The sequence below is a fragment of the Ammospiza nelsoni genome, chromosome Z (genome assembly GCF_027579445.1).
Source record: "Ammospiza nelsoni isolate bAmmNel1 chromosome Z, bAmmNel1.pri, whole genome shotgun sequence".
In the NCBI taxonomy this organism is placed as follows: Eukaryota; Metazoa; Chordata; class Aves; order Passeriformes; family Passerellidae; genus Ammospiza; species Ammospiza nelsoni.
Genome location: NC_080669.1, coordinates 28638627 through 28663904, shown reverse-complemented (window position 1 = coordinate 28663904; position 25278 = coordinate 28638627). Strand labels below are relative to the sequence as shown.

General features: G+C 39.4%; 1 protein-coding gene across 1 annotated transcript in view; it reads right to left on the bottom strand.

The window, feature by feature from the left end:
* Nucleotides 1–635: 635 nt before the first annotated feature.
* The window catches only part of SHC3 (SHC adaptor protein 3), a 52264-nt gene continuing 27621 nt past the window's right edge, over nt 636–25278 (bottom strand). The window contains exons 3-12 of the mRNA XM_059492876.1: nt 24726–24789; nt 21957–22076; nt 18767–18820; nt 14531–14582; nt 10454–10580; nt 9233–9386; nt 8081–8177; nt 7026–7220; nt 4568–4863; nt 636–1567 (exon numbers count right to left, since the gene is read on the bottom strand). Coding sequence (XP_059348859.1) covers nt 1439–1567; nt 4568–4863; nt 7026–7220; nt 8081–8177; nt 9233–9386; nt 10454–10580; nt 14531–14582; nt 18767–18820; nt 21957–22076; nt 24726–24789 — 1288 coding nt within the window. The 3' untranslated portion in view covers nt 636–1438. The remainder of the gene's footprint in view (nt 1568–4567; nt 4864–7025; nt 7221–8080; nt 8178–9232; nt 9387–10453; nt 10581–14530; nt 14583–18766; nt 18821–21956; nt 22077–24725; nt 24790–25278) is intronic.

Sequence of the window (25278 nt, the reverse complement as noted above, 5' to 3'; positions counted from 1 at the left end):
AAATGTAACTTTAAGTACACTGTGGGGTAGGCAGGTACTTAACCTAGACTTACCCTGCTGAGTTTTTATGAATCAAGTCTGAAGATTTGATTTGAGAGACTGGTGCTAGAGAAGACCTTGGATTGCTGAAGGCTAAATCTTGACTCTGGCACAAGCATTGCATTTACAGGAACTGAGTCTATTGAATTTGACTCATAATAAGATTCATAGAATGGGAAAATAACTTTATATAATGTTTAAATGTGAACAGTACGAACATCCCTTAAAGCATTTCCCAGTACCAAAAGTCAAAGGCATTGCTGCCAGAAATGTGTCTTTATTGTATGTGTATTTTTAAAACTTGATATTTAGAGAAAAACAGTATATTTCCGATGCCTATCACTTGCTGAAGGCCAAAATGAAGTTATGCTTTGGCAAGTAAATGCAAGTGACATCATTTGCAAAACTGATCACTGAGTTCAGATAGTTTTCACTGCTTACAAGAAGAAAAGATTTTTCAGATATGTCTTTGAACAGTCATGTACATCTTATATTAAGCCTATTAAACACAAGTTATTTGAACTTGTCTAATCAGTATGCAACATCTCCTTTGAGACTGTTAATTCAAGGACACCTAGATCTTCACCATAAGCAGAGAACTACTCATAAATAACCTTAGCACTGAAATTAAAAAATTGAAGTTACAGTATACTGTTACAATATCATTAGAAAAATCTAAGCACACACCTCGTACACATAGAGATCACACCAAATCATTGTCAAAGTAAGATACAAATGGTTTGAATAGCATCATATAAGAATTCAAACTTGACGTCAGAAAGATAAAATCCTTTTGATATCAGTGACAGTGAATAATGGTTTTAAAAAACATTTTATGCTAAATTTCTGAGTTGGAATACTAGTTACTGAATTCAGATTCCTTCCATGGTTAACTAGCATAATCCATCTGTAATCCCCATAGTTGTGCTTCTTAGGTAAAATCAGAAATAAGATTTGTAATATTAAATTTCTCAAGAAATTGAGACTGCTGAAATTATTTTTTTATCTGAACAATCACACTTGTTATTTTTCTTTTGGTAAAAACACATGGCACAGAAGATAGTTTTATACTGTCAACAGACTGACTGGAAAAATATAAATATATACTGTATTTTTATATATAATGTGTATATACACTATCAACATTCACATTAGAGAATCTGAACAATTTTGTTGAAATTACTTTTAAGAAAGGCTTCTGATGTGATTTCCTGTCACATAAAGCATTGAAAATGTTCAAGTGGACCATATGAAATGGGGCCTCTTAAACTTAAATAAAACATACTTGTGAAATGTATGTGAATATGTGGGGGGTTTTTAATGTACATTTTCCTTTCAAATCTTCAATTTCTATGAGTTATAGCTTGCAAGTTGCAATAACTAAAATAGTTATCTGGAGTCAGTGTTTTCTTTCAGCAGGCTGTTGCAGGCAGAGTTCACTCACTGAAGAAACTATAGGCAAATTATTCTCAAGGTGATAGTTGATGAGATGACTTATGCTGTCAAAGACACGATCTTTTGTACGAACCTTCAAAAAAAAGATGCAAGAAGACAGATTAAAGAGTAAGGTACTTTCCTTAACACTAAAATTATCAAAGAATAAAATGACAAAATCATATTTTAGAAACTGGTCTCTCTTCCATCAGAATTGGTGGAAATTTTGCGCTTATGCAGTGTGGCTTGTTTTCTCTCTCACTCCCCCTATTTTCACCAAATAGATACTTTGCATGCAGTTCCATGGACCAGCCTACTCTTATCACTCTTTCTGAATAGGTCTGCTTGAAAACATCTCTTCATGATTTTGTTTCACTGTAAGTCAGATTTTTCTTCTTCAAAGGACTACCTACTTCTTTGAGATGTTTGTACCTTTTTAATTAGAAAGAGCTATCATGCCAGACATGTCAGAAAACAGCTTCTTTGTACACTTCAGCATTTTTGTGCTTTTCTTCTTTCACTACTCAAAAATTCCCTTCCTAGAAAGTGATCCATCCACCATATGTGCTTAGCTTGGGTTTGTCCTATGCTGCACATACATCCCCATGCCTTCAGAACTGAAACACTTCAGGGCAGGAAAAACCATTTTTCCAACCCACATGCCAGCCCTCTGTAGCAGCATCCTGCTGGTATGCAATATTCCATCCATGACAGGAGGAAACTGATATTGCAGGATAAAACAGTCAAAATTATCTGAACCCAAAAACAAATCTATATTACAAAGCAATCTCTAATCATTTAGCCACATGTCCACAAAACATTTCGTTCCTATTTTGCAAATGAGTTAGGCATACAACTGCTACAGCAGAGCACAGGTACACCTCAAGCAAGCATGTTGCACTAAAGCTTTGTGTAGGGCTGGCTCTACACTGCCTCAATCAAACACCTGTGAGCACTGCTCTGACTATGAAATGTTGTCTATTTTCCTTGATCTACTCTCAAGAAGAGAGAAAAACTTGTGTTAAAACTTTCAAAAGTCGTCTTATGCTGTGCTGGACACCTCTCCTGAAATAGTTCAGTTTCAACATTAAGTTCTGTAAAAATTGCTAGAAGTTTAACACAGTATGTCACAGGATTAAAAAAAAAAAAAGAAAACAAATAAGTTTGATGGTATATGATGCTTTCTGGTCAGTCTACACATAGTTATATCACTGAAGGAAACCAAAAGGCTCTCCCAATTTCTGAAGCATTCTGCTTTGAAATGTCACTGTCTCTAAAATTAAACTATAATGTTAAAATGAAAAGATATCTTTAAAAAAGCACTAACTTTACTTATCTGTATTCTGAGATGTTCTTACCGTAAGTTAGACACTCTACCATCACCAGAGGTCTAATTCTAAATGTAGAAAAATCCTGCAATCCTCCATTTTAAACATCCATTGTCTGAATGAGGGATCTCTTTTTCCTAGTTTTACTCTTCTGTTAGCTGGATGAGAGCAGAAGCAACTGGACAGTTAACTCTGCTCTGAGAAACACCCTTAAGACCTGTTACATGTCGCTGGGTACTGTGTGTGAAATAATTTTCAGGCAGCCTTTGTGTGAATCAGTCTTCAAGCACAATCCCGCTGAGACCATGCAGATGAAACGCAAGCCGCTGGCACGCTGTGGCGGCTGGCCGCAGACTGGCATGTTATTGATGATTCTCCACTTTGACAAGTTGCAAATAGGGCTGCTCAGAAGCTGTGTCAAGATCCCACAAATCGTACAGACAGCACAGCTGTCTGTAAGCAACCACAGTTGCATAAAATCAGTGTTCTGGAACAGTGCCTCCTGAGCCAGGCGTCTCAGAGCCATTTGGGCCATGATGATACAAGCAGGCTGTGGGAAGGATAGGTGCAGACAACAAGCAGGTGCCTAACCAAGGAGGTCAGCAAATTAGAGATGCACTAGAGGTAGAGCAGCAAAGATGGGGGAGCCTCTCCAACCTGCACAGGAAAAAAATGCCCTGGAAGCCATCCCAGGACCTGAGTATTCCAAGCCAGTCAGCACTGCAGCAGAGTGGGACACAGCATTCCTGCACTTGCCAGGTCACACAGCAGTGTTTCCCATGCAGTAGCCTGTAACAGCTCTTTGTGGGTTCATGAGGAAAAGAGAATTAGGCTACCTTGTTGCATGAGTCACAAAACTGTTGGCAAATTTTAGCAAAGAAGGCTGCCCCTCAAGAGGCATTAAGCCACCCACCAAACCCAGGACTAGGCAACTGGCACCTCAAAAGTGCAAAATCATTCTTTGACTGGCCTCATGCGGCAAATGTAACTAATTGCAACAAGTACCATGGATGCTCCTCACCACTGCAACAGGGACTCTGCAGGACTGATGTGATACTGCCACAGCTTTCTCAGCTCAGATGTCAACAGGCCAACTCCTTTATGGGAGTTTCTCACTTACCTTGGGGCTGGTTACCTAAAGTTGTCCTTTAGGTAACCAGGAAAAGAAGTTACCTGTTTGCAGCTACCAGGAGCCAGGAATAAAGCTCATGACAGTGATTTCAATCTCTCTGAAGAGTTTATGCCTCCGCAGAAGCAGGACAGGACAGCTACAGAAAACTAGAGCTCCCTTGCCCCCTCCATCCTGCTGTGGGGACAGTCCCTTCACCAGCTGAGGGAGTCTATTTGCAGCAAAGAAATGGAACAGGTTCACCCCAATTCTCTCCTGGGCACACATGCAGAGAAACACAGAGGGCCTGGTCCATATCCCAGGTAACAAGAGAAGCCAAGGAGGCTAGCCAAACCTCCTTCCTTTAGCAAGAATGCTGAAGAGGCTTAGCTGCACTTTTGACCAAGACCGCAACAGTGGTCAAAGTGTTAACTTGCTTGGGAATCAGGTCCCTAAGGCTCCCTGCAATGTGCAGAAATCATGTGCTGCTAGGTCTTCTGCTATGCATCAGGGAGAGAATTAGAGATGTGATGGCATATCAGAGATATGAAGTGGTGCTTATGGTAAGGTGTGAATAAGCTGTAGAGAAGATTAAAGGCATTTAGAGAAAATGAGTAGAATCAGAAACCTCATCTGTTAGTGAGAAGTCAGTGCTTACAGTTCCTTCTGGGTCCACCAAAAGAAGGTGCTTGGCTTGTCCTTTGTGCATGCCTGTCAGCACATAGGAGCCAGGATTTGTGGTACTCTTCCTCACAAGGAAATCTCCACATTTCTTTAATAGCTGTTCTGCTTCTTTCCTGCTCATCTCTCCTTGATACCATGGCTCTGCACTCAGCTCCTCAGCTTCAGTCCGGACAGCTACTCTGGATAAAGGAGGACTGGTGCATCCCGTGGAGGTGGGTTTCTTCAACATAGCCTCAGATGCTTGATTCTTGAGAGCATCTTCAAATGGTCCTTGTTATGAAAATAGTAACAAGAGCAGGATCATTAAGATGTAAATCACATAGCCAAATAGTTACTTTCTGGTCATTTTAAATTGGATTTGTTTTGCATTACAACCACTTCTGTTTATGAAAAAAATAAGGGAAGATACACTAATAGACTTACTGATTTATATAATATATTAAGACTGAGGAGTGTAATGTGTTTAAAATATATATTATGCACAGAATGATACTGATAAAAATCAGGCTGAACCTTGGCAGGATTTTTTGAAAGGTACTGGTTTATTTCACTAGTGGCTATTGTCAACAGCTGTATTTATACAATCTGGTAGCAGGCAAATCTTTCCTTCAGTCTTTCTAGGTATTTCAGACAGTTTAATTTCAAATAAATTACATAATAGGGGTACCTAACGTAATTATACTCATATCTGGTCTCTGTTCAAACAAGTCATTCATTTAAAAATTATCCATTACTGAGTCTCCAGCCCAAGGCTATGTCTAGTAGGGAACATTCACCCTCACCACTCAGCCTACTCCTAGCCTCCATCCAGGAAGAGAACTTCACAAAACAGACACAGGTTAACACATTTAACACCATTTGCCTAGTTAAAACCAGCCTTGAGGAAGCATATTTTAAACCTCAGCTAAGTCCTGAACTCAGTGCAACTCTAGGGTTGAGTAGAAAAAGTGTCATTATGGATCCCAACAATCTTACAGAAATAGCAAAGAGGGTGCATAGGGTGCTTTGTTACATGTTATACTGACCTCTTGGAAGCTATTTGCTATTGCAAGACCTTCATCTGGCCCACCAGTACATATCAAAAAGAAATGTTGTTCTGTGCCCCTAGGCTTACAAAAGGACATCTGGAGAGCAGCACAGTGAAGTGATACACCACCTCTGAACAGATTGTTCAGATGCAAGGAGTACAAAGCCCTGTTTGCATGGGGCCACAGAGGCTAGTTTAGCTCAAAGAAAAAGGAAAAATATTGTGCTGTCACCATTTTTCGATATCTCAGCCAGCTATTAACAATAGTTTACAAATGTCTGCACTATACCACAGTCTGCACGGAGTCCAACATATGTTTATCTCAACAAACCACCATCTTAAGGCTAATTGGCATATTTTCTAATACTACTTTTCTCTGATATTCTAAAGGCTGATAACAGCTAACGTCCCTGATTTCAAACAGCAGATTTTCTCCTTTCTGATCTATATTCACAGATAGATACTCTCTCCCCTTTCTTCCTTCCTCTTTTCTTTCACTTGAACACCTCACTGAGCTGTGGAAATAGAGCCATATCTCAGCAAAAATGTGCCAGGAAAATAGTTTTTTCCTACACTAAGATAACAGAAATGTAGATACTTTATTTTAAAAATCATTTTTTAGGTACCAACTGTTTTGCCTCACTGCCTTTTAATTATGTGAACTGAACTAAATACAGCATGGATAAGCAATTTATTTGAAGTAGGAAGAGTAAAAAAACCCAAGAAATTTTTCTGTGCATCAAATGCTTTTACTATTTCTTCATCTTATGTGAAGAAATAGTAAATCTTGTGAATCTTCTCAAGGCTGAAAACAATGTGTATTAGTAGCACCACTACCAAACTATGTCTGATGCTTTAGCTGTGGTTTTGCAGCTGCGGTGATGATTCTGATCTAGGAAAAGCTGCCTTCAAAGTTGGAACAGATAGGGCAGTAGGCCTATCCAGAGTAAGAGGTAAGTCAGTACTTTAATTTCCATGCTACATTTCTTGCAGCACAAAGCTTTTCCTATATGCATTGACTTCCTCGCAACATACTCACAGGACAGGCTGAAGACAATTTTCCACCCATCCATACTTTACTTCACATCACCCTCCTTTACTTTCTCATATGGCAAGCTTCCTGATTAATTTTCTTCTGACATAATTGCCTGTGATGTCAAGGACAACATGGACTGCAACTAACCTTAACTCAGATGTTATACAGACTAGCTCCAAGTCTTCAGCCACTCTTATTTTAGTTCAGTCCAATATGAAACCACAATGGATATTAAAATTCACCATAATTACACCAGGAACAGTAAATTTTGAAAACTTTTTTTTTCTTTTTTTTTTTTTTAATACAGAACTGATGCATAAACATATTTGGTCACTCATTAGAAAGGAAGCAAATAGGAAGGGAACTCACTCATGTCAAACAGATCCTTTCCTGGGCTGCTTGCTAGAGCATCCTCTGCTGTTCCACAGAAGGCACTTTCAGCATCTGCCTGAAGTGCCAATAGATCTTCTCTATTTATATGCTGGGTGTTTACATATATTGGCAGCTCTCCAGTTGGTGCTACTTCTGATTTCTCTTCTGACATACTACAAATATCCAGAGATCCTAGAAAGGTCAAGACATTTTTGTGTAATCAGCAGAACAGTGTTGACCAATTATCATCATACCACATCACCACAGGTTTAAAATTTCCTGGATCGGGAGATATAAAGTCAATAATTGTTGGATCTAGTAGAAAAGTGTAAATTAATGAATTCAGAACTGTGTTTCAATGAGGGTATGGTGGGGCTATTTCCCAGGAGGAAAGGAAATCTTTGAAAATAAAGATTGTAAATTTCAAAAATTATATTCTGTTGGGGAGTCATGAGAGAGGGAGAAGGTATAAAATCCTCAAATGTGTACATATTAACAATAGGGAATATATTCTGGCCTTTGAACAAAAGTGTCCCTAGAAACACAGTAAAGTTATCAGATAAAGCTGGATGGGGTGAAATCTTTATATGGGTTTTGAAATTACTTGAAATTGAAAGACAACAAAAGGAACATTATACACTACTTGCTATTTGTTGAGTAGAGAAAACCGCTTCACATTTTGAATTAAACTTTTCATTTAGGCTTTTCATTTAAAAATTCTATTTTGCATACCCTAGTGGGTCACATTTTCAGAACAGATCATGCAGGAGACATGGGTTTTAAGATATAGAAAGTTAGAAAGCTGAAAGTCTGGGTAATTCTATCCATTAACTGCTCTACAGAAGAAAATATTTCATGAAGACCTGCATTTAAGAATTTATCCAGAGGTAATTATCAAATGCTTTTCACTGGTATCAACACTAAAACTCAGACAAAGGGAACATATCAACCAAGTTTTGCTCATTGCCTTAAGGCTTTGAGGCACTAGACTTTCACATGCTTTGCCCTTCAAGACCACCTGCAGTATTACAGCTAAAAGTAGCAAAACTCACCTTGTTTAACAGGCCCGTGATGCCATTCTTCACTGAATTCTTCTCCTAAGTGATGGCTCTGATAATAAATTTGCTCTCCTTCCATTCCTGATGCAGACTAGAATGGACACGTGTGCAAGGAGTTTTTAAATTGCTTTTAGAATGCAATTCTTGCAATATAATTGTATTTTAAAATTTAAATTTTAAATAATAATAATAATAATAAAATAATAGTAATAAAATTGTAATGCACACATTACAAGTGGCCCTGCCAATTTCTTTGAATGTATTTTGTGTACCCTCACTCTTCCTTTCCAATTCATCATAATTTCAGAATATATATATATTCCAAATGCATTTGTTTAAGAGTAAGATATTACCAGTGACCTTCAGGTGTTCTTCCCTGGTTTCTGCTTTTAGTGACCCCCTATGATACCAAATGATGCATAATTTCTTTAGTTTGTGCTCAGGTAGTGAGTCAACCTGTTACTGGATGAAGTGTTCCGCACAAACACATGTGGGACCAGAGAGAGCCCCAACACCATAAGCTGAAAGATTCACGTTGGTACCAGGGGACGAGGGGACTTGGGGACTGAGGGAAGCATGTTGGCTACAGACAGGACCCCTCTGGATTTAAGCAAAGTTATGCTGGATCTGAAAACACCTCTTGGGGTCTACATTGATACTGCAGTCAAACTTCCAACAGGAGTGCTGGTAGAAATATTCACGCTGACAGTTCAACATGAGGTGGAAAACCTACCTAGGAACTTGGCTGAATACTGATCACTCCCAAGTCATTAACATAATGAACTGTTAGTAATGGCTGCACTAGATTGTTTAAATGATTCTGCATTAAATCATTCCCACTTAAAGTGCACTATTTGATACTCTCTGAAGCGGACATGGTTTCTGCAAATGTAGTAGCCCCCAGTGGATTTCTGTTCCTTGAACCCAGTTAATCTTTTAATACCATGAGGATTTCACCTCCTTTAATTTGTTCTGAACCTGCCTAATGTGTTGCCCCCCTCAATCTGCAATGGCCATTCAGATGGAAACTGGCCACACAGGAAGGGTTGTGAATTACAGACACTCCAAAGGTATCCACTATAAAACACGTGTCTTTTAAAAATTTTGGATCAATCAGCAGGAGGGTAGAAATGAAATTATACTGACCTGAGCTGTGTCTGCAGCCGTGAGAAGCCTTGTTTTGAGCCTGGCATCAAGGAATCCGCCAGGGGGAGGTATTTTATTTGGGATGTTGTTGTAATAGGGATGCTCTGTTGCCTCGTTATCTTCCTCCGTCCATGGGTCCTCAAAACTCTGCATCCTAAAAGAAAGAGAGTGCTTTCTTTTGCCTCTTACTTGTAAAGCACTTACAGACACTTTCAGCGGGTTAAGACTGCCTGTCAGGGGATCACTATTGCATATTGTAGGGACTCCTCAGCCGCCACTCTAAGTCAGGAAGCAATCATGGATCATGTGTCAAATCTTCTCTTTTTAGACAAACTGACATAAACCTCCTTTGCAAAGTACCAAATTCTTTATGCTGAGAAGAGTGTGTTTTAACTTGGTTTTAAAGACCATTATAAACTGCATTTAAAAAAAAACTTTATCTAATCTTAAAATAGCACTTGTAATACTATGACTTGATCGACTGACTGGGCTCTAAATCTTTGTCTTTAGTTATGACTGCTCTATCACCAGTGTAATTCTGCAAGAACCTCACAAAGTCAAGAGATGTGAATAAAATGCATGTTTCCAGATTAGGATAGTAGCGTTGTATATTCCCTATATAACCAGTTTTGCTCTGATATAAGAGATTACAGAGGGCAAAAGTTCACTGGGGTTTCTAATAATGTTAGTAAGCACATAGCAATCCATGTCTCTAAAGAAAACAAAATGCTATATCCCAGTCTTTTGAACACACACAAGGAGAGTTTGTATCCTCCAGATATCAATGCAGTCAAACCTCCCTGCAATACATCACATTCCTAGAAACATCACCCTAATATGAGAAATACTGGAACATCATTAGTCATTTTGGAATCCCAGCAGTCTGACCTACTCCATCTAAACTGACACAGCTGCTGTGACAGTAATGAGGAAATGGCACAAATAACAACCATTCTTGGCCATCCATCTCTGCCTACTAACAATAGCACAAAACACGTGATCATTTCAACATCATTGTGAAATCCATATCTAGCCCATCTTAAATTGATTGTACTTCTTCCATGTTCATTAGGTAAACACTGTAACACTGTTTCGCTAATACAGCAGAAATGATTTTTAAATATTCAGGTCCTGTCTGTGCCCAGCAACGTTGTCCACATTTTATCAAATAAATTGAAAGCTAAAGAAGGTCCTTTACCTGTCTTCTGTGACTGCACTCACCTATCAGATAAAGTAGGTGTCTTAGAGGGGCACTGCAAGTACTGCTTAAATCGAAGCTCGAACGCTTGCCCTATGGTGCTGATGACATCCTGGGCCAGGCCATCACAGCATTCCAGTATATGACAAGCTAAATGAAAAAGATTGACACATGCAAATCACTGTTTATGTCATGCTGGGATGCAATGACCTATGACAAAACACCTACACTGTCAAGGTTAGTTGCTCTATTAGTGATGTGCACATTTCAATAAACCCCAATGCTGATACAGTGAATTTCAGGCAATCACAACTTTTTAAAGGTTACATAAAATTGGACTGATGTGTAACTGCAAGAGACAAGGGCCCTAATCTGTTCTGCTATTTTAACAAGCCCACGAACAGGAAAAAAACTCATAAAATTCCACTTGTTGTTACCTGAATGCAATAGATTATGTAAGAATTCTAAGCTTTAAATTGAAATTACACAAATATTAATAGATGGTAATAACAATAAAAGCTTTTTTTTGTTTTCCTCAGTTTAATTACTTGACTTTTATGTCTAATCACTGCGAGTTCACAAGCTGCTCTCTTTTTCCAAATTACAGTCTGAGGGAGGAGCAGTGTCCGCAGATACTTCCTAGATAATGAGCCCTGGTCTTATTCCAGGAATACAGAGGTTAGAGCCTTTTCCTGTTTGTTTGCATGGAGACACTCCCAGCAAACTGCAGGGCTGCTGAGGAGTGCAGAGCCAGCAACCTGATTAGCTCCAGCACTTCCCCATGTGCAACTTCTCTGAACCCACTGTGGCAGTAAAGGGGGAGGATAGCAACACAAACTCTCTTCCTATAAAGACTGAGAAGCCTTTATTGGCTGTCTGAGCAGATATATCTGTCCTGGTTTTAAATCAGAGAATGGCTTGGAGGTCTCATCATATATGAAAACATAAAGAGGTGAACTTGTGGAGTTCCCGCAATTCAACACTGCGAGAACACAGATGGGTGCTAAGAGGTGGAAGCTAAAGATCTCAATGAACAACATCTCAGTGATATCCAAAGAAGCCAAGGTGAGTTAATTTTCCATACTCAGAATTGGACAAGCATATTGTCTACTGGCTAGAGCCTGGACTGGATTTCAAACTGGTTCTTTTCCAAGTCCTGCCACAGGAAAGTGTGTTCTTGCTCAAAGCTACCGATTTGTTCATCCCTAACCGCTTTAATAAGCTGAATATAAGCTCCTCAGCTGAAAAACTGCATTTTAGTACATGCCCAGTGTCCAGCTCACTGGAACCAAGTGCATTGGATGCCAGTGTCCTACAAATAAGGGTTGGTCGTGACATTTAGCTGAAGTAATACAGGGAGATGAAGTAGGTGTAGATATTAGTTTTTCAGAGGCTGAAATATTGGATAGACTTCTGGAGAGGCCAGAAAAAGGGCCAAGAAACCTGCAGTTGCTAGTATGGAATGTCTGCTGTCTCTTCCTCAGCAGCAGCAGCACCACCACCACCACCTCATTCAGCATGAGATGGCACCAGTGACAGTGCCAAGCAGATACAGTGGTGTTCTCTTCTCACCTTAGAGCTTCTGCTGTGCCAGCTATCAAGCTGAAATGCCTCGTCCAGGGAAACTGCCCCTAGCTACATGTTGAAAGTGGATTCAGCAGACAAAAACAGGACCTCCACGTGTCCAAAGACAGAGGCAGACATCCCTGACTAGCACTGAGACATTTGTTTTTCTATGACCTCTGCAACACTGCTATTGGCATCAAACAATCAGCCCCCATGGAAGGTGCACATTTATCTCTGGAAACGTGGTCCAAAAGTAGTTAGGCCAAACAAAGCTAAAATGTTTTCACTCCATAACTAGAGTGCAAATTTAAGGAGGCGATATTGCTCACTGCTAAACCTTTCTGGAGCTGAAATGAAGCATGAGTCATTAAGTAGTTTCAGTAGGTGACATAATGAGTAACCTGTTTCCTTGGATACGTGAATGGACTTTCAGCAGGTAGGAGATACGCTTCTTGTAAAAGGATGAGAAGGTTTGGCTCATGCAGAGATGATTTCTTGTGAATGTTACAGCAGAAAATAGACAGCCTTGAGCTTGCTAGATCCAGAATGCAAAGCACGAAGATAGCTTTTCCATCCTTATGAAGAAATGAGTCTGATATGCAAGCTATACTACAGCATTGGTGATAGGGTAGCATCAGTAACAGCAGCAGTAACATTTTCACCAAATACAGAGGTAAAGACAAATCCCCTTTTAAAGTAATTTGCAGACAACACAAAAAATGACAGAATGGCAAGTGGTGGTAAAAGAGGGCAATTCAGGTCCCTTGGAAAATTAGACCCTTTTAAAGAATGTGTTTTAATAGAGGTGACATACAAAGTCACTGATCTGCAAAGCACTGCTGTATACAGACAACTGGGGAAAAGCACCCATAGGAAAGCCATAATGCTGAAGGCTTAAAGATCACAGCATGAAAGAATTTCACGAGAGGTAACAGTGCTTCACTGCAGCAAAAATGGCTTAGAAGGAACCATCTGATGAAGAGGACAAAAGGAAGAAAAAATAGGAAGGTGCATTCTGTGCTATAGTGACAGCCCCTGTTATGCAGATATCATATACCTTTTTAAAAGAGCTGCAGGAAAATGAAGGAAGGAGGTACAGAAATTATCTGGAGGATGGAGGATGTGCACTGCAGCTGGAATGCTACACAGTCAATCTTTTTATAAAGAAAACTAAGAAATTACTTGACCTGAATAAACAAAAGGAGGACAACAATATCAGGTGCTCAGATGATGTCTCAGTTTAGGATAGCCTAGCTCAACAAGGAACAGTCACAGGAAGCTAAGGATGTAAGATAGAAGGAACATAGTACAGGAAGAGCATAGTGCAGAAGGAACATGACAGAAGACAGAGCACAGGGCTCCTCCAAACCCTACAGAGAAAATATTTGGTCTACAGTGCTAGTCCCTACACTGACTGAGATCTCTCAGAACAGCTAAATCAGGCTTGGATTTAGAGGAAAGCTGCTGCTAAAGGAGGTGGGCTGGAGAGCAGCTCTGCACCATGCATTCCACAGTCTGACACTGGAGCCTCTCCAACACGATATTGTAATGCAACAAGCATTGCAAAGAACTGGACTATTCCCTACCTCCCGTTCCCTTTAAGTTCTCTAGGTATTTCACTTATGTTCAGCATATTTGTATGCTTGGTGCAGGTATTATTTACGAGCCAATACCCTCAAGTCTGGACATCTCTGCACATGGGCACAGCAGATTCTACAGGTATCATTAAAGATGACTGCATATGGGAGCTACTGGGTCAGTTGTGCTGATGGTAAGGTGGACAGTTGAGGATTTGCAGGATTAGCATTTTGGAGTTAAAGTGTCTGAATTCTCCAGAAAGAAGAAGTACTTCCTATTGGAAATACTTAATGTCTTTTCTCTTTTTTTGGAGATAGTCTGTTCTTCTCTCTCTATGATCTATGAATAGTAAACAGATTCTCAGGTACATTACAAAATGCTTTGTATGTTGCATTAAGACCCAGTGAACACAATCAACAAGCAGGGCCCAGTCTATGACTGATTGCTACTAAAGCAATACAACCTTGAACAAAACTACTGAGAAAGAGAATTACAGCAAGCTGGCTGTAAAGCTAGTTATTTGATAAAGAATCTGATTCTGCCAGGAAGACTTAGGCATGTACTGGGAAGACCTAACAGATACAGCTGCCTCATCAGCTGACTTAATCAGAAGACCGCTTAGCTCTTGCACAGCGATTGGGTGTAGGTAAGACTTGGCTGTTGCCTAGAAGCTTACACAGCCAAGTAAGGCAAGTGTTTGATTTAGGAGATGAAGAGAGTCAAAGTGTTATTTGGGTATGAACTAGAGGCAAGACCTATTTATTCCAAGCTTGAGAAACAAACTGCTGCTTCTTATTGCTACACAATCCTTCCATGGCTCTGTCAAAGGCCATCCTTTGATTGGGCTACATTCCACATAAATGTTTTTCGGGGGGTGGGGGGTATCTGACTTAAACCATGAATAAGTAGTGTTTCTCAAAGGAAATACAGACACCAAATAGATATTTATAACTTACCTCTACGATTAACAGGATCCTTAGCTACATATGCAATATAGTCTGAAGTATCCTGTCAAAAAATTAAGACATCTACAATGAATGCAAAAGCATATTTGCACTGATTACAGCAAAAGATCACAGTCCAGAGTATGTACAGTCCTTTGGGCAGAGCCACAAATGCATATTTTGCTCTACAGATGCATATTACTTAAATCAAATATAAAAGTTTATGGGTTTTGGTACTCATTTCCTTTTACCACTTTCTTTTTTACAGAATGTGATCCAATCCAGCAGAACTTTAACCTCTTCTATCAATCAAACAAACTCAGTAGGATTTTGCCCAGGCCTCATTTAGGAGGGAATAGAATTACAAGTCCTTATCTTCAAACTACCCAGAGATTTTGGTTCATAACATGAATAATCATCTGGTTCTGTGGCAGTAACAGCGCTACTCCTCAGAAATACTGAGCAATGGCATTTATTCGTGTGTGACAAGCAGGTGCTTCCTTTACTGACTACAGTGCCATATGGCACAGAGGTGCTCAGCCACTGCTTGGCTCTGACAGGCAGGATCCCTGCATGCCCTCCCCAGCCCTTGGGCTGCTCCCTGCCACACCTGTTGCCTGGTGGATTTTCTGGCAAGAGCACACAGACATCTTCCTGTGGGAATTTTTTTCTTCCTCTCCGGCCACTCCTATGCTCCTGTGCACAAATGGTGCAGACGTCTATTCTTATGCAGATTAAACAGAAAGGCCTGGGTTTCCGGGAAACACTTAGGCCTGCTGATATATCTGAAAAATGCCATGTTGCCTTGATGCAATCAGGAAGTCCTGGTTAGATCTGGTATTCCCTGACAATGCCTGGCGAGTCAGGTAGGCTAAACCCAAGGGATATACAGGATACATTACAGCTGACTGCGTACCCAAAGCCTTTTCAGGTGACTGATCCAAAATCATTGCCAATTCTGACAAGATCTAACATCATAACAAATATCAATCTTCAGTTAAAAGATAGACTTCTTCAGCACAGCTTTTTCTAGTGCAAGCACACAACCACCACCAGCCACACAAAACAAGTCACTGTACTGAATGTCTACATAATTTCCTTCCTAAGGAGGGAGCAAGGGAAAGAATGCAGCACAGTCATGGGCTCTAGTGACAGATGTGTGACCATGTCAGTTAATGCATCGTTGGAAGGCACCCAGACACAGCAGCAGGGAGGCTGGTCTGTTGAAAAAGCACAGCTCTACCACTTTGTCTCATAATTTCTTACAGATCCTGTGGCACAGTGTCCGGGCAGTGACCACAGTGGAAATAAGGATGCATATCAACAAGTAAGGGGAAAACAAAGGTGACTATGTCTATAGTAGCAAATAATACAGAGCCCATGTCTCACTGTACTGTTTCTCACAGCATGCCCTGAAATTCTCTGAGGGACCAGCACATGCTTGGCATCAATTCCAAGAGACCACTATGAGGGAAGAGAGTGAATGTGTGGGTGCAAATTGCACTGTGTTATTTATTTCAGGGCCAGAAAGACTAGAAAATGGGCCACAGATCAATTCATTTACTACTTCAGGCATAGCTAATGGATACATTTATGCCTGAGTAAATCATAGATCTATCTCATAGCTAGCGTGGGTGTGACAGTCTGAAAACACCTACTCCTTATTTCATTTAAAGCTCTGAGATTCAAGCTGACTATGACAAACCATTAAGGACCTAAAGCAGGCACATTTCAGTGTGGCTAAGTTAGAAGACCCTCATCCAAAAAACTATACAGGACTCGGCTGATGCAGGAAAGTGATCCTTGACATTCAAGAACTGAAAACAGGTATGAATGAGCTATAATTTTCAGCCTGAAGACATTACATTGCAGTGTTAAAATTTGGAGGTATTGCTGAAACTGAAAAACTACTGCCTTCAGGGACCTCTGAGAGACCTGCCTTATTAGACTTTATGGCATCCTCCACTCCAAAATTTCAGCAGATATCTCCAAAAAACAGATGTCTTCTCTGGCAGCCTGGAAACAGCCACCTGACTTTACTATGGAGAAAAATTGTTTAGAGTATCATAGGAGGGGCTGAATAGAGCTAAAGTGGATTGAGAGCACAGCCTTGGAAGTGAAATAAAATGGTTCTGAAATGGCACATAAAAGGATTTGGTACAGAGGTTTTTAAGCTCCCATATTCTGACACAGCCAGAAACTGACTCATTGCAAAGGGAAATAATGCAGAAGTATATATTCAAGCCATTCTCCAGGACTGTGGAACACTTATCCAGGGGTTATATTTTGAATAATATAATTAATGGTAAGGGAGTGGGAGGAAGGTGGTAAAGCTAACTGCTATGACAAATGGGAGGCAGATATCCAGAGCAGAAAGGTTGACAGGGTAGAGAAGTGATAGACTCACCTCCTAGTAAACCAAATTCCAAAATAACTTCAAAATAAGGGAATCACTTCCTGAAGAAACATGGGCACATATCTAGTTTCCTAGGTCACCATGGCCTTTCTCCAACCAGTTTAAAAGCCATATAAGGAGATACATTGATGGTCTGGAGGCCAGCTATGGTTGGGAGATGCAGTTTGGTGGTGGCAGTCCACTACCAAGTAGAAATCATTAAGGGCTGATGAAAGTTATGTCTAGATAGCTCTCTGATGAGTAAATAAATCTGAGAGCTAAATCACAGACTTGCATTTTGTCATCTTCGACATGCACCCAGGACAAAGGAACTAGCTGCTTTTTGCACAAACTTTTGAGTTAAAGTTGTTCCTTACTAGACCAGAGATAAGCTTGTAGAAAAATATTAGATACTCATACCTATTTTCTTCATCCCAATACCAGAATGAATTCACGCAGTAGTCTTACTGGGAACACAAATTCATAATTTCACTGTACCTTGTAGGCTCCCTTGCACCATGCAATTTTATTTCTCTGGTAGCTCACTGACTCAGTGAGATTTTTATCTCTTTAAAACATTTGGAAGAGCTTGTTTACTCCAAATCCAGAACTCTACTGCTGTTCCTCTCTTTCCTGTTAAATCATTTCATCAGTGGGCAGTGTGAAATGGTGTTTCCAGGACCTAGCATTTGGGATGGCAGATGGGTAGCAAAGAATCTTCTTATGGAGGCAGGGAACTGTGCTAATCACTCCTCTGCCCACTTCAGGAATTGTTCATTTACAGCATCCATTGCAATCTGTTGTGTTTCCAAGCTGCTGTTGATCCATTTTTTGTTCCCCAAATTATTGTGATATTGTGTCCTTTTCCCTTCTGCAATTGTACTGAGCTCAGTGAAGCTACACTAAGACTAGAATTTGTCTTTATGCTTTCTGACAAAAACACAATGAACAGAGCAAGCACCAAGCACCTTCACCTTAGCAGAGTTAACTGAGAGAATTAACTCACAAAGCAGGCTAGAAATTGCCTTACTTGTAGTACATGACTGATATATGACAGATAATCACATGATGGAGAAAAAGGTACCCATTCAATTAATCTAAGTTTAAAAGCTTTCAAACCTCTTAGGTAAGAGCTCTGTCACTAATTTATATTTCCCCCATTGCTTCCTGAATGACAAATACTTTTGAAGCCCATTTATTAATATACCTTTGGATGAACAGGTTATAAAAATAAGGAAAAGCACAATAAGCAGGAATCTGCCCTTTGATCTAAATTAATAAAATTTGTAGGTGTATCTAAAAGCTTTGCAAAACAGAAGAGAAAAATCTGTGCTTTTCCTGAAAGTCTGCCTTCAACCTGCATGACTGTAGCAAATATACCTGCAGGCAGAATTTAGCACAGTCTTCTCAATTTACACTTGCATTTGAGAAGAAAAAAAAAAAAAAAAGAAAGGGAAGCACGCATTACTATAAATACTATAAATATAGCTGCAACATATTCTACTACTGTAAAAAGTACAAGATAAATAACAGGATAAAAATCCATACAATGCCCATATAACTATTCTACATTACACTGAAAAACAAAGCCCTGCTTATCAGTTACTATACGAATGCTTACAGCCCCTTGATAGTTTTTGTTACAGTCATCCAAAGGGGAGGATCCGTGAACGCTTGTCAGCCACTCCCCTCAAACAGAGCTTGATGGCAACAATCAAGAAAAATTTATGAAAGAAGAAACAGGAGCTGAGTTGTGGTTGTATTTTTCTTTTAGTAAGATGTGCTTTAAATTTTATCACACGGCCCTCGTAAAGCAGTTTCTGTGTGGGAGAAGGCTTTACAGAAATGCTTACCGGATCACCTCCAGACGCAAAGGAGATGGATTGCATATGGTGATTTGCTATGATCTGTATGGATCAGAAAGAATAAGTGTGAGTCAGATGGGTTTCTTACAGTCTGCTATTCTGATTTCAGTTTTTTGCTTGTATGCTGGTGAAAATCCAAAATCAAGATCAAAATTACCTACAGGGACTTCAAAGAGCAGCATGATAATATAAACAAACTTAAGGATAAATGTTTCTGTTCCGGTGTTCTTTAAAACATATCAGGATACTGCAAGATTGCTAAATGTACTCAGAACTCTAGTAAATCATACAGACCTGTCGGAAAGTGTCTTTGGAGAAATTTTAATCTGCTAAAACTCACTTTCTTTATTACAGATAATGATGAATGAAACAAAAGGCCCGATTCATCAAACTATTTTTCTGCTGATGCCACTCTGGTGAAATCAATGAAGCCATGCCAACCTCTACACCAGCTAAGATTCCTAACATTGCATCCAATACCTAATCTGTCATTTTATGTTTCAAACATCAACATGTTTACAATATGCAAACAGAATTTTGAATCTAGATGCAGCGTAGTATTGTGGACAAATTCACAGGCACACTCCAGGGCATTTGAAATTCAAATTGCTTATGTACAATTTGAACTAATATGATATTTCTCTGGGAAAAGACAATTTGTCCTGAACCTCTAATAAAAGCAGAACATCTCTGCTATTCTGAGAATCAACGTACAAAATCTTTTAATAATGAAATAATGTAACAACCAAGAAAGAAAAGGTCATTTGAAAGAAACTTTCACTTGATATTTGAGTCACAGAAGCCATGCCAAGGGATTCATCTGGGATGGGACAGGCCGCTGTTAAGTGCCTCAGAGCATCTGACAATAAGAATTAAGATCTTGGTTCTTCACTTTGGAGAGGGAGCCACATACAACAAACCATTCTGGAAAAAATAAAATAGGCTAGAAAACTATCCTCTGTGCTGTTTTCCCTAACCTGCTTCTTAAAGACATGAACTATCCACTGCCTTCCTTGGAAAGAAAAAAATCTGACAGAACTTTCCCTGAATCTTGCTGCTTCACTAAGTCAGAGAGAGATGACTACTATTTGTAGTGTTTCTTTCATGTAAAGAGCACTTCATTTTCAATAGCCCTGCTTGTCCCACAACATCCTCCAAAGATGTGGTTAGTTTTTAAGAGTACGCCTGTAAATTAGTGCTCTGCTACTCAGCAGTGAGGATTTCCTTCTCTTAAAGAAGTAAAAATTGAATATGTAGTACAGAGAATACATAGAGAATGTAGATTATCCCAACAATAGAACTAAAGTAGTGAAGTTTCGTTACACAATTTCATATTATCACTATCTTGACGTGTGCAAATAACCTAATCTTCTATTTTAGCATGTAAAAGAAAAATTATTTCAGACTGTTGCTAAACTAATTTTTTCCAAATTTTAAGGAAGCTGAAAAGTGCTTGAAACCATTAGTTCAAGTCAGGTGTTTTTTTTAATTCCACAGCTAATTTATTTTGAAGTTGGGGTATTCCCCATCTCATCTCTACCAATATCAAAATGCTGAAAAGAGATACAGCAAACTATCAATGCCTTGCATTGCTTAAAATAAAGCAATTCACTAATGTTGGCATACAGCTCAGAAACCTTTTAATCTATGCCAACCTTCATTTTAAAGAAATAAGCAAAACAAAATCATGTTCCGCTCATCCCTGCCCAATATGTTCACTTTGTGAACTGTTGTGCAGGGGTACATGCAGTTGCTTTCCTTCTACCACAAGGGCCAACAACCCTGGCTTGTCTTTTCTTTCCTCTCAGATCTGCCGGGAAAAAGACACTATTACAGAAGTTGCAGCCATCCTCCTGTGTGGGGCCTCAAAGGGCAAAGCTGCTGGGCCATGCTTAGCTGCAAATCAAATCCTTGGCAGAAACAAGAAAAAGAGGAGGCCACAGCCAGACCAGGGATCTCTGAGAAACCAGACATTTTCCAGGCCTGCAGCACCCAGAAGAGTCTACTATTCCTCAAAAAGAATGATATAAGAGGAAGATGAACAGTTTTGTCAATTCAGAGAAAAGGCAAAACATGTAGAGGATGACTCTTCGAAACAAATGAGTTTAACTACATTTCTGCCCTAGCATTGGCTGATGACAAGCTGACTTTCAGGGTCTGGCACTTCCTTGGTAGAGCTAATTAACATCACGTTCTTATGCTTCCGATGGGGAGTAATTGTCCTTATGAATAGCACTGCTGTTCATATTCCATAGTAAGGCTACAGACTACTGCAGCCAGTCACAGCCCTGCTCCCCCAGTCTCAGTGCTCACTGCAGGGGATTTTGATGCTTTCTAAATAAGGATAAGAATGAAGATATACGAATGAAAACATAGTAACGAACAGCAAGCTTTTTAATAAATGGTATATATATTCTTTCTTACTTTCTAACCCTGAGGCCCCGAAGGCATCAGTAGGAATTTTACTTCTTTACTCTCTGTATCTGGGCAGAAAGTTGCATGCCCTAATGCAATATGTGGCTCACAGCAAATAGCACAGCAGTGGCTACGCATGTCTGTCTGCTTCCTTTTTATATATACCCTGAGCAAGGATTTTTCTCATCTCATACATGATTCACAAACCACTGCAGTGATTCCCCAAAGTCTGTCTGTACCTTCAGCACAGTGAAGAAGAAGAAATGAGCTACTTTAAAAAGGCTGCCTTGTCTCTCTAAAAGACTGGCCTTTCACTGCACTGCAAAATCCCTGAGGCTGTATTTTTGGCAGCACCTCAGGAACAGTTTGCCCTTTAAGACTCTAAATGGGAAGAAAACAACAAAATTGGGAACACACATTCAGTATTTTAGTTGTTGCTCCAAGCACACCCCTTTTATGACTCTGAAAGTTTGTAATTTTATTCAATAAGAACTCCCACAACCATATAATGGTATTTCACATCACAGGTCTTTTAAGAGCAAAACCAATCTGCCTGAAACATGGCAAGAAGAAAACAATTTATCAAAGCTGTGTTGAATAGTGAAATAAACTGACTTCCACTATGATTATATTTTGAGTTCATTCATTTTATGACATTATTGAGGAATAATTTTGAGCAACCGAGTACTTGGCAGACAGCTAATAATTGTGCAGCAGGCTGTTCATCAAAAGCCTCACAAGTTAATACAGAAGTTATACTCACCTGTTTTGTATCTGGATTCATTAGATTTAAGCTGCTGGTGGAGATATTCAACATTATGCTCATTCCTGCAAACTGAAGATTGCTCTTTCCCAAGATGCTAGAAAGGACTTTGCTTGGTGGCTGTGAGGAGGGGGGGAAAAAGCAGATTTTTGTTCTCTGATTTTTTTTTTTTTAATGACCTTCATTGTATGCAGGGTTAGTGGTGATCTTAAAAGCTTCTAAAAAGTTTATGACTTTTCAAAGATCATTAATTTGCAACAACTGTTTTCCTCTGGAAATTATTTCTCATTTATACTACTACTACTTCTACTACAACTACTACTACTACTAATAATAATAATAAGTAATAATAATAATGATAGTAGCCAAACAGTTCTTCATATACTCTTCACCAAAAAGAAAAAAATAGGGGTTTTGTGAGACAGCACCAGTGTCATCATCACCAAGGGACCAAGTAAGCAGATGAAGATGAATGCCTTCAGTCAGTATCTTAAAACAAAAATGTGCTTGTTCTATAAAAATAGCTTCAACTCTTGAAATTTACTGTTTGCTCTACATCTACTGACTGTTCTACCCCCTTGCCACATGGAAAGTGGGACTCCAGTGATATTGATGGAAGGCTCACAGAATGGGACACAGAGAATTATGGACTGGATTACCTCTAAAGGTCCCTTCTAACCCCTAACCATTCCATGACTTTACTTGTAGACTTAAGAGTAGGTTAAAGCCAGATATAGACAAATAAAACCTCTTTATGCTGGCGTAAAATATGGATCTAAACATTATCAGAGGATAAGTATATGAATGTAACACAGGGGATGTAATAGTATTGATAACTTTTATAGGCATTTCACCAGTTCTTAGGAGGTTTTGCAGCAACAGAAATTATGCTGTCAAAGCAAAATTCATAAACTTCTCACCTTTGAGAGCTATGGGGAACCACATAGCTGCGTGAGAGCAGCCACATTCAAGTAACCACAGCCTGTAAAAAACAAGGCTGCCCAGCAGTCACAGACCAAGCCCTTTAACTTGCTATACTGGCACTGGTGAATATTCGTGCTGGTCATTAGTATATAAAGACAAAATGACTGGAGACGGTGCTCTTCTGCCACTATTTTTGCACTTGTCCTAAGCTGCCTGCAAGTTTAGATGGTTTTGTTCCTAGCAGTCTGGATACATTTGAGCTTCTGCAGTCCTGAAAGTTTACATATATTTAATTTAATCTTCTTTCCCTTCTGTTTAACTGACTAAAAATACTCTACGTACATACTGCTCCTATGTAACATGTGCTGCACTATTTCAACCCTGTCATGTTACAGAGCTAGTACTTCATTAAATTCTCTTTTGAACAAACTCTTTTGAGTATCTCTGTATCTCCTCTTTCCTTAATCCTTCATGATTCCTGAGTCATGCCTAAGGATTACCAACCCTGTGTTGGCGCAGGTAAAGTGTGAAAATGTGGCTTCAGGAAGTACATGCCACCTCAACCAAATTGATATGCCGCTAGTGGGAGAAACATGATGAATGTGCAGACCCGCAAAAGACACATGTCTTTGATATTTATCTGAAATTCTGTTGCTCTTTTCAACAACTTATAAGCAACATTACTTTTACATCTGTAATACAGCAAGGTGTCTCACTAGTTGCTTGGAACTCTGTTTAACTTATTTTTTCACCTGCATTTTGTGTCATTATGCTTTCCAAGAAGAAAGATACTTTTGTCCTTACTTTCAAATTTAAAATGAAATGCCAGAGAACCATGAAATGCCAATGAGATAAATTTGGTGGAGGTGAAACTATAGCCTAATTTCTGACACAATTTCCAATCACACTGTGACACGTCACATATGACTGATTTTACCAGGGTATGATTCTCTATTGCAAACAAGTGGCATTTCATGGTATTCCTTTCTGCTGAGATTCTGCCTAGATGGTGGAGCAGCTGGGGAAGCAGGCCTTCACCTGCACAGTCTCCTCCTCTGCCCAAGAACACACACAAGGGCTATAATTAACTACTTTCTATGCTTCTTCCCTTGGAGATAGCACCACATCCCAGCTTTGCTCACAGGTCTCCGGAAGAGACTGTTGAGAGCCATCAGTGCAGGAGCTGAGCCAAGGCTTCCTTCTCTTCCTGTATGAAGATTCTACCTCCCAGCACACAAATAAAAATAAAAGCAAGGTAGTAATGATGTCAGGTACACGCTGGACTCACCATCAGCACTGGACACTGAGCATCAGCCACAGGTGTTTACGGAAAAAGCAGAGGGAACAAAGGATCACCTCATATGCTCTTTCCATTTCCAGAAATCAGTGATAACCAGACTCTAAATGTCATCAGAATATCTATCTTTCAAGAACGAATCTAGTCACTTTCAAAACTATGTATGTTTTGGACCTCTGCTGTATCTTCCAGCACCTATTTCCATAATTTACTCATGCATTTTATGGAAAGGCATCCCATTTGTTGGTTTTAACTCTTCCACCTGCAATCTACAAAAGAAAGAAAGTAAAAGGAGGAGGTTTCTATGGAAGAAACATAAATGCACAATCTTCATCCTAGATGTACTTATATTTCCAGATGCGTACAAAAGCAGTTCCTGACCAAAAGGGCAAGTGACAACATACAGTGAGTAAAAACAGCCAATACTCTAAATGATTAATCAACTGCAATTCTCAAAGCTGCCTTAAAGTCACCTGCCTGCTGTGCCTGGTCTCCACTGTGCTGTACAGAGAAAATACAGTCAACTGCACTACAAGAAAAAAAAATACCTTTCGTTTCTTGAAGGCTCTTTTGGCACCAGGCATGGCTTCACAAACACGACTGATTGCTTCCCTGAAGAGACAGAAAAAAGCTTTATGGCAAAAGAATGTGTGGGTTTCTTCATTACGCTTGAAATGCACTGGAGAGAACAGTTTCAACTGTATTTCTGTGCACAAGTGAAGATAGTTAGCAGGTCAGTTAGCTTTCCTCTAAAAAAGAGAATGTTTCCTCACACTACTAAAAAGACCTTTTCTCACTGTAAATTAGAATATTGCTCATAATACCATCCTTCTGGTCTCACTTTTGTACATTTGTTAACACCTTCTTCAAAAAAAATGTTTTTTTTAGTGTGAGAGTTAGAAAGCATTATTTTTCTTACTACTATATTATGCACTTTTCCAGTCAGAGCAAAACCACCAGGATTTAGACAGTATCAGAACCCTTGGTAATATGGACATTCTATACAGTACATGGGATGTACATTTCAATTTATACTATTTCAATACAGTCTGAGTAGTTTATCAGTGGCCTTACATTTATATTACAGGGAATATAATTGAC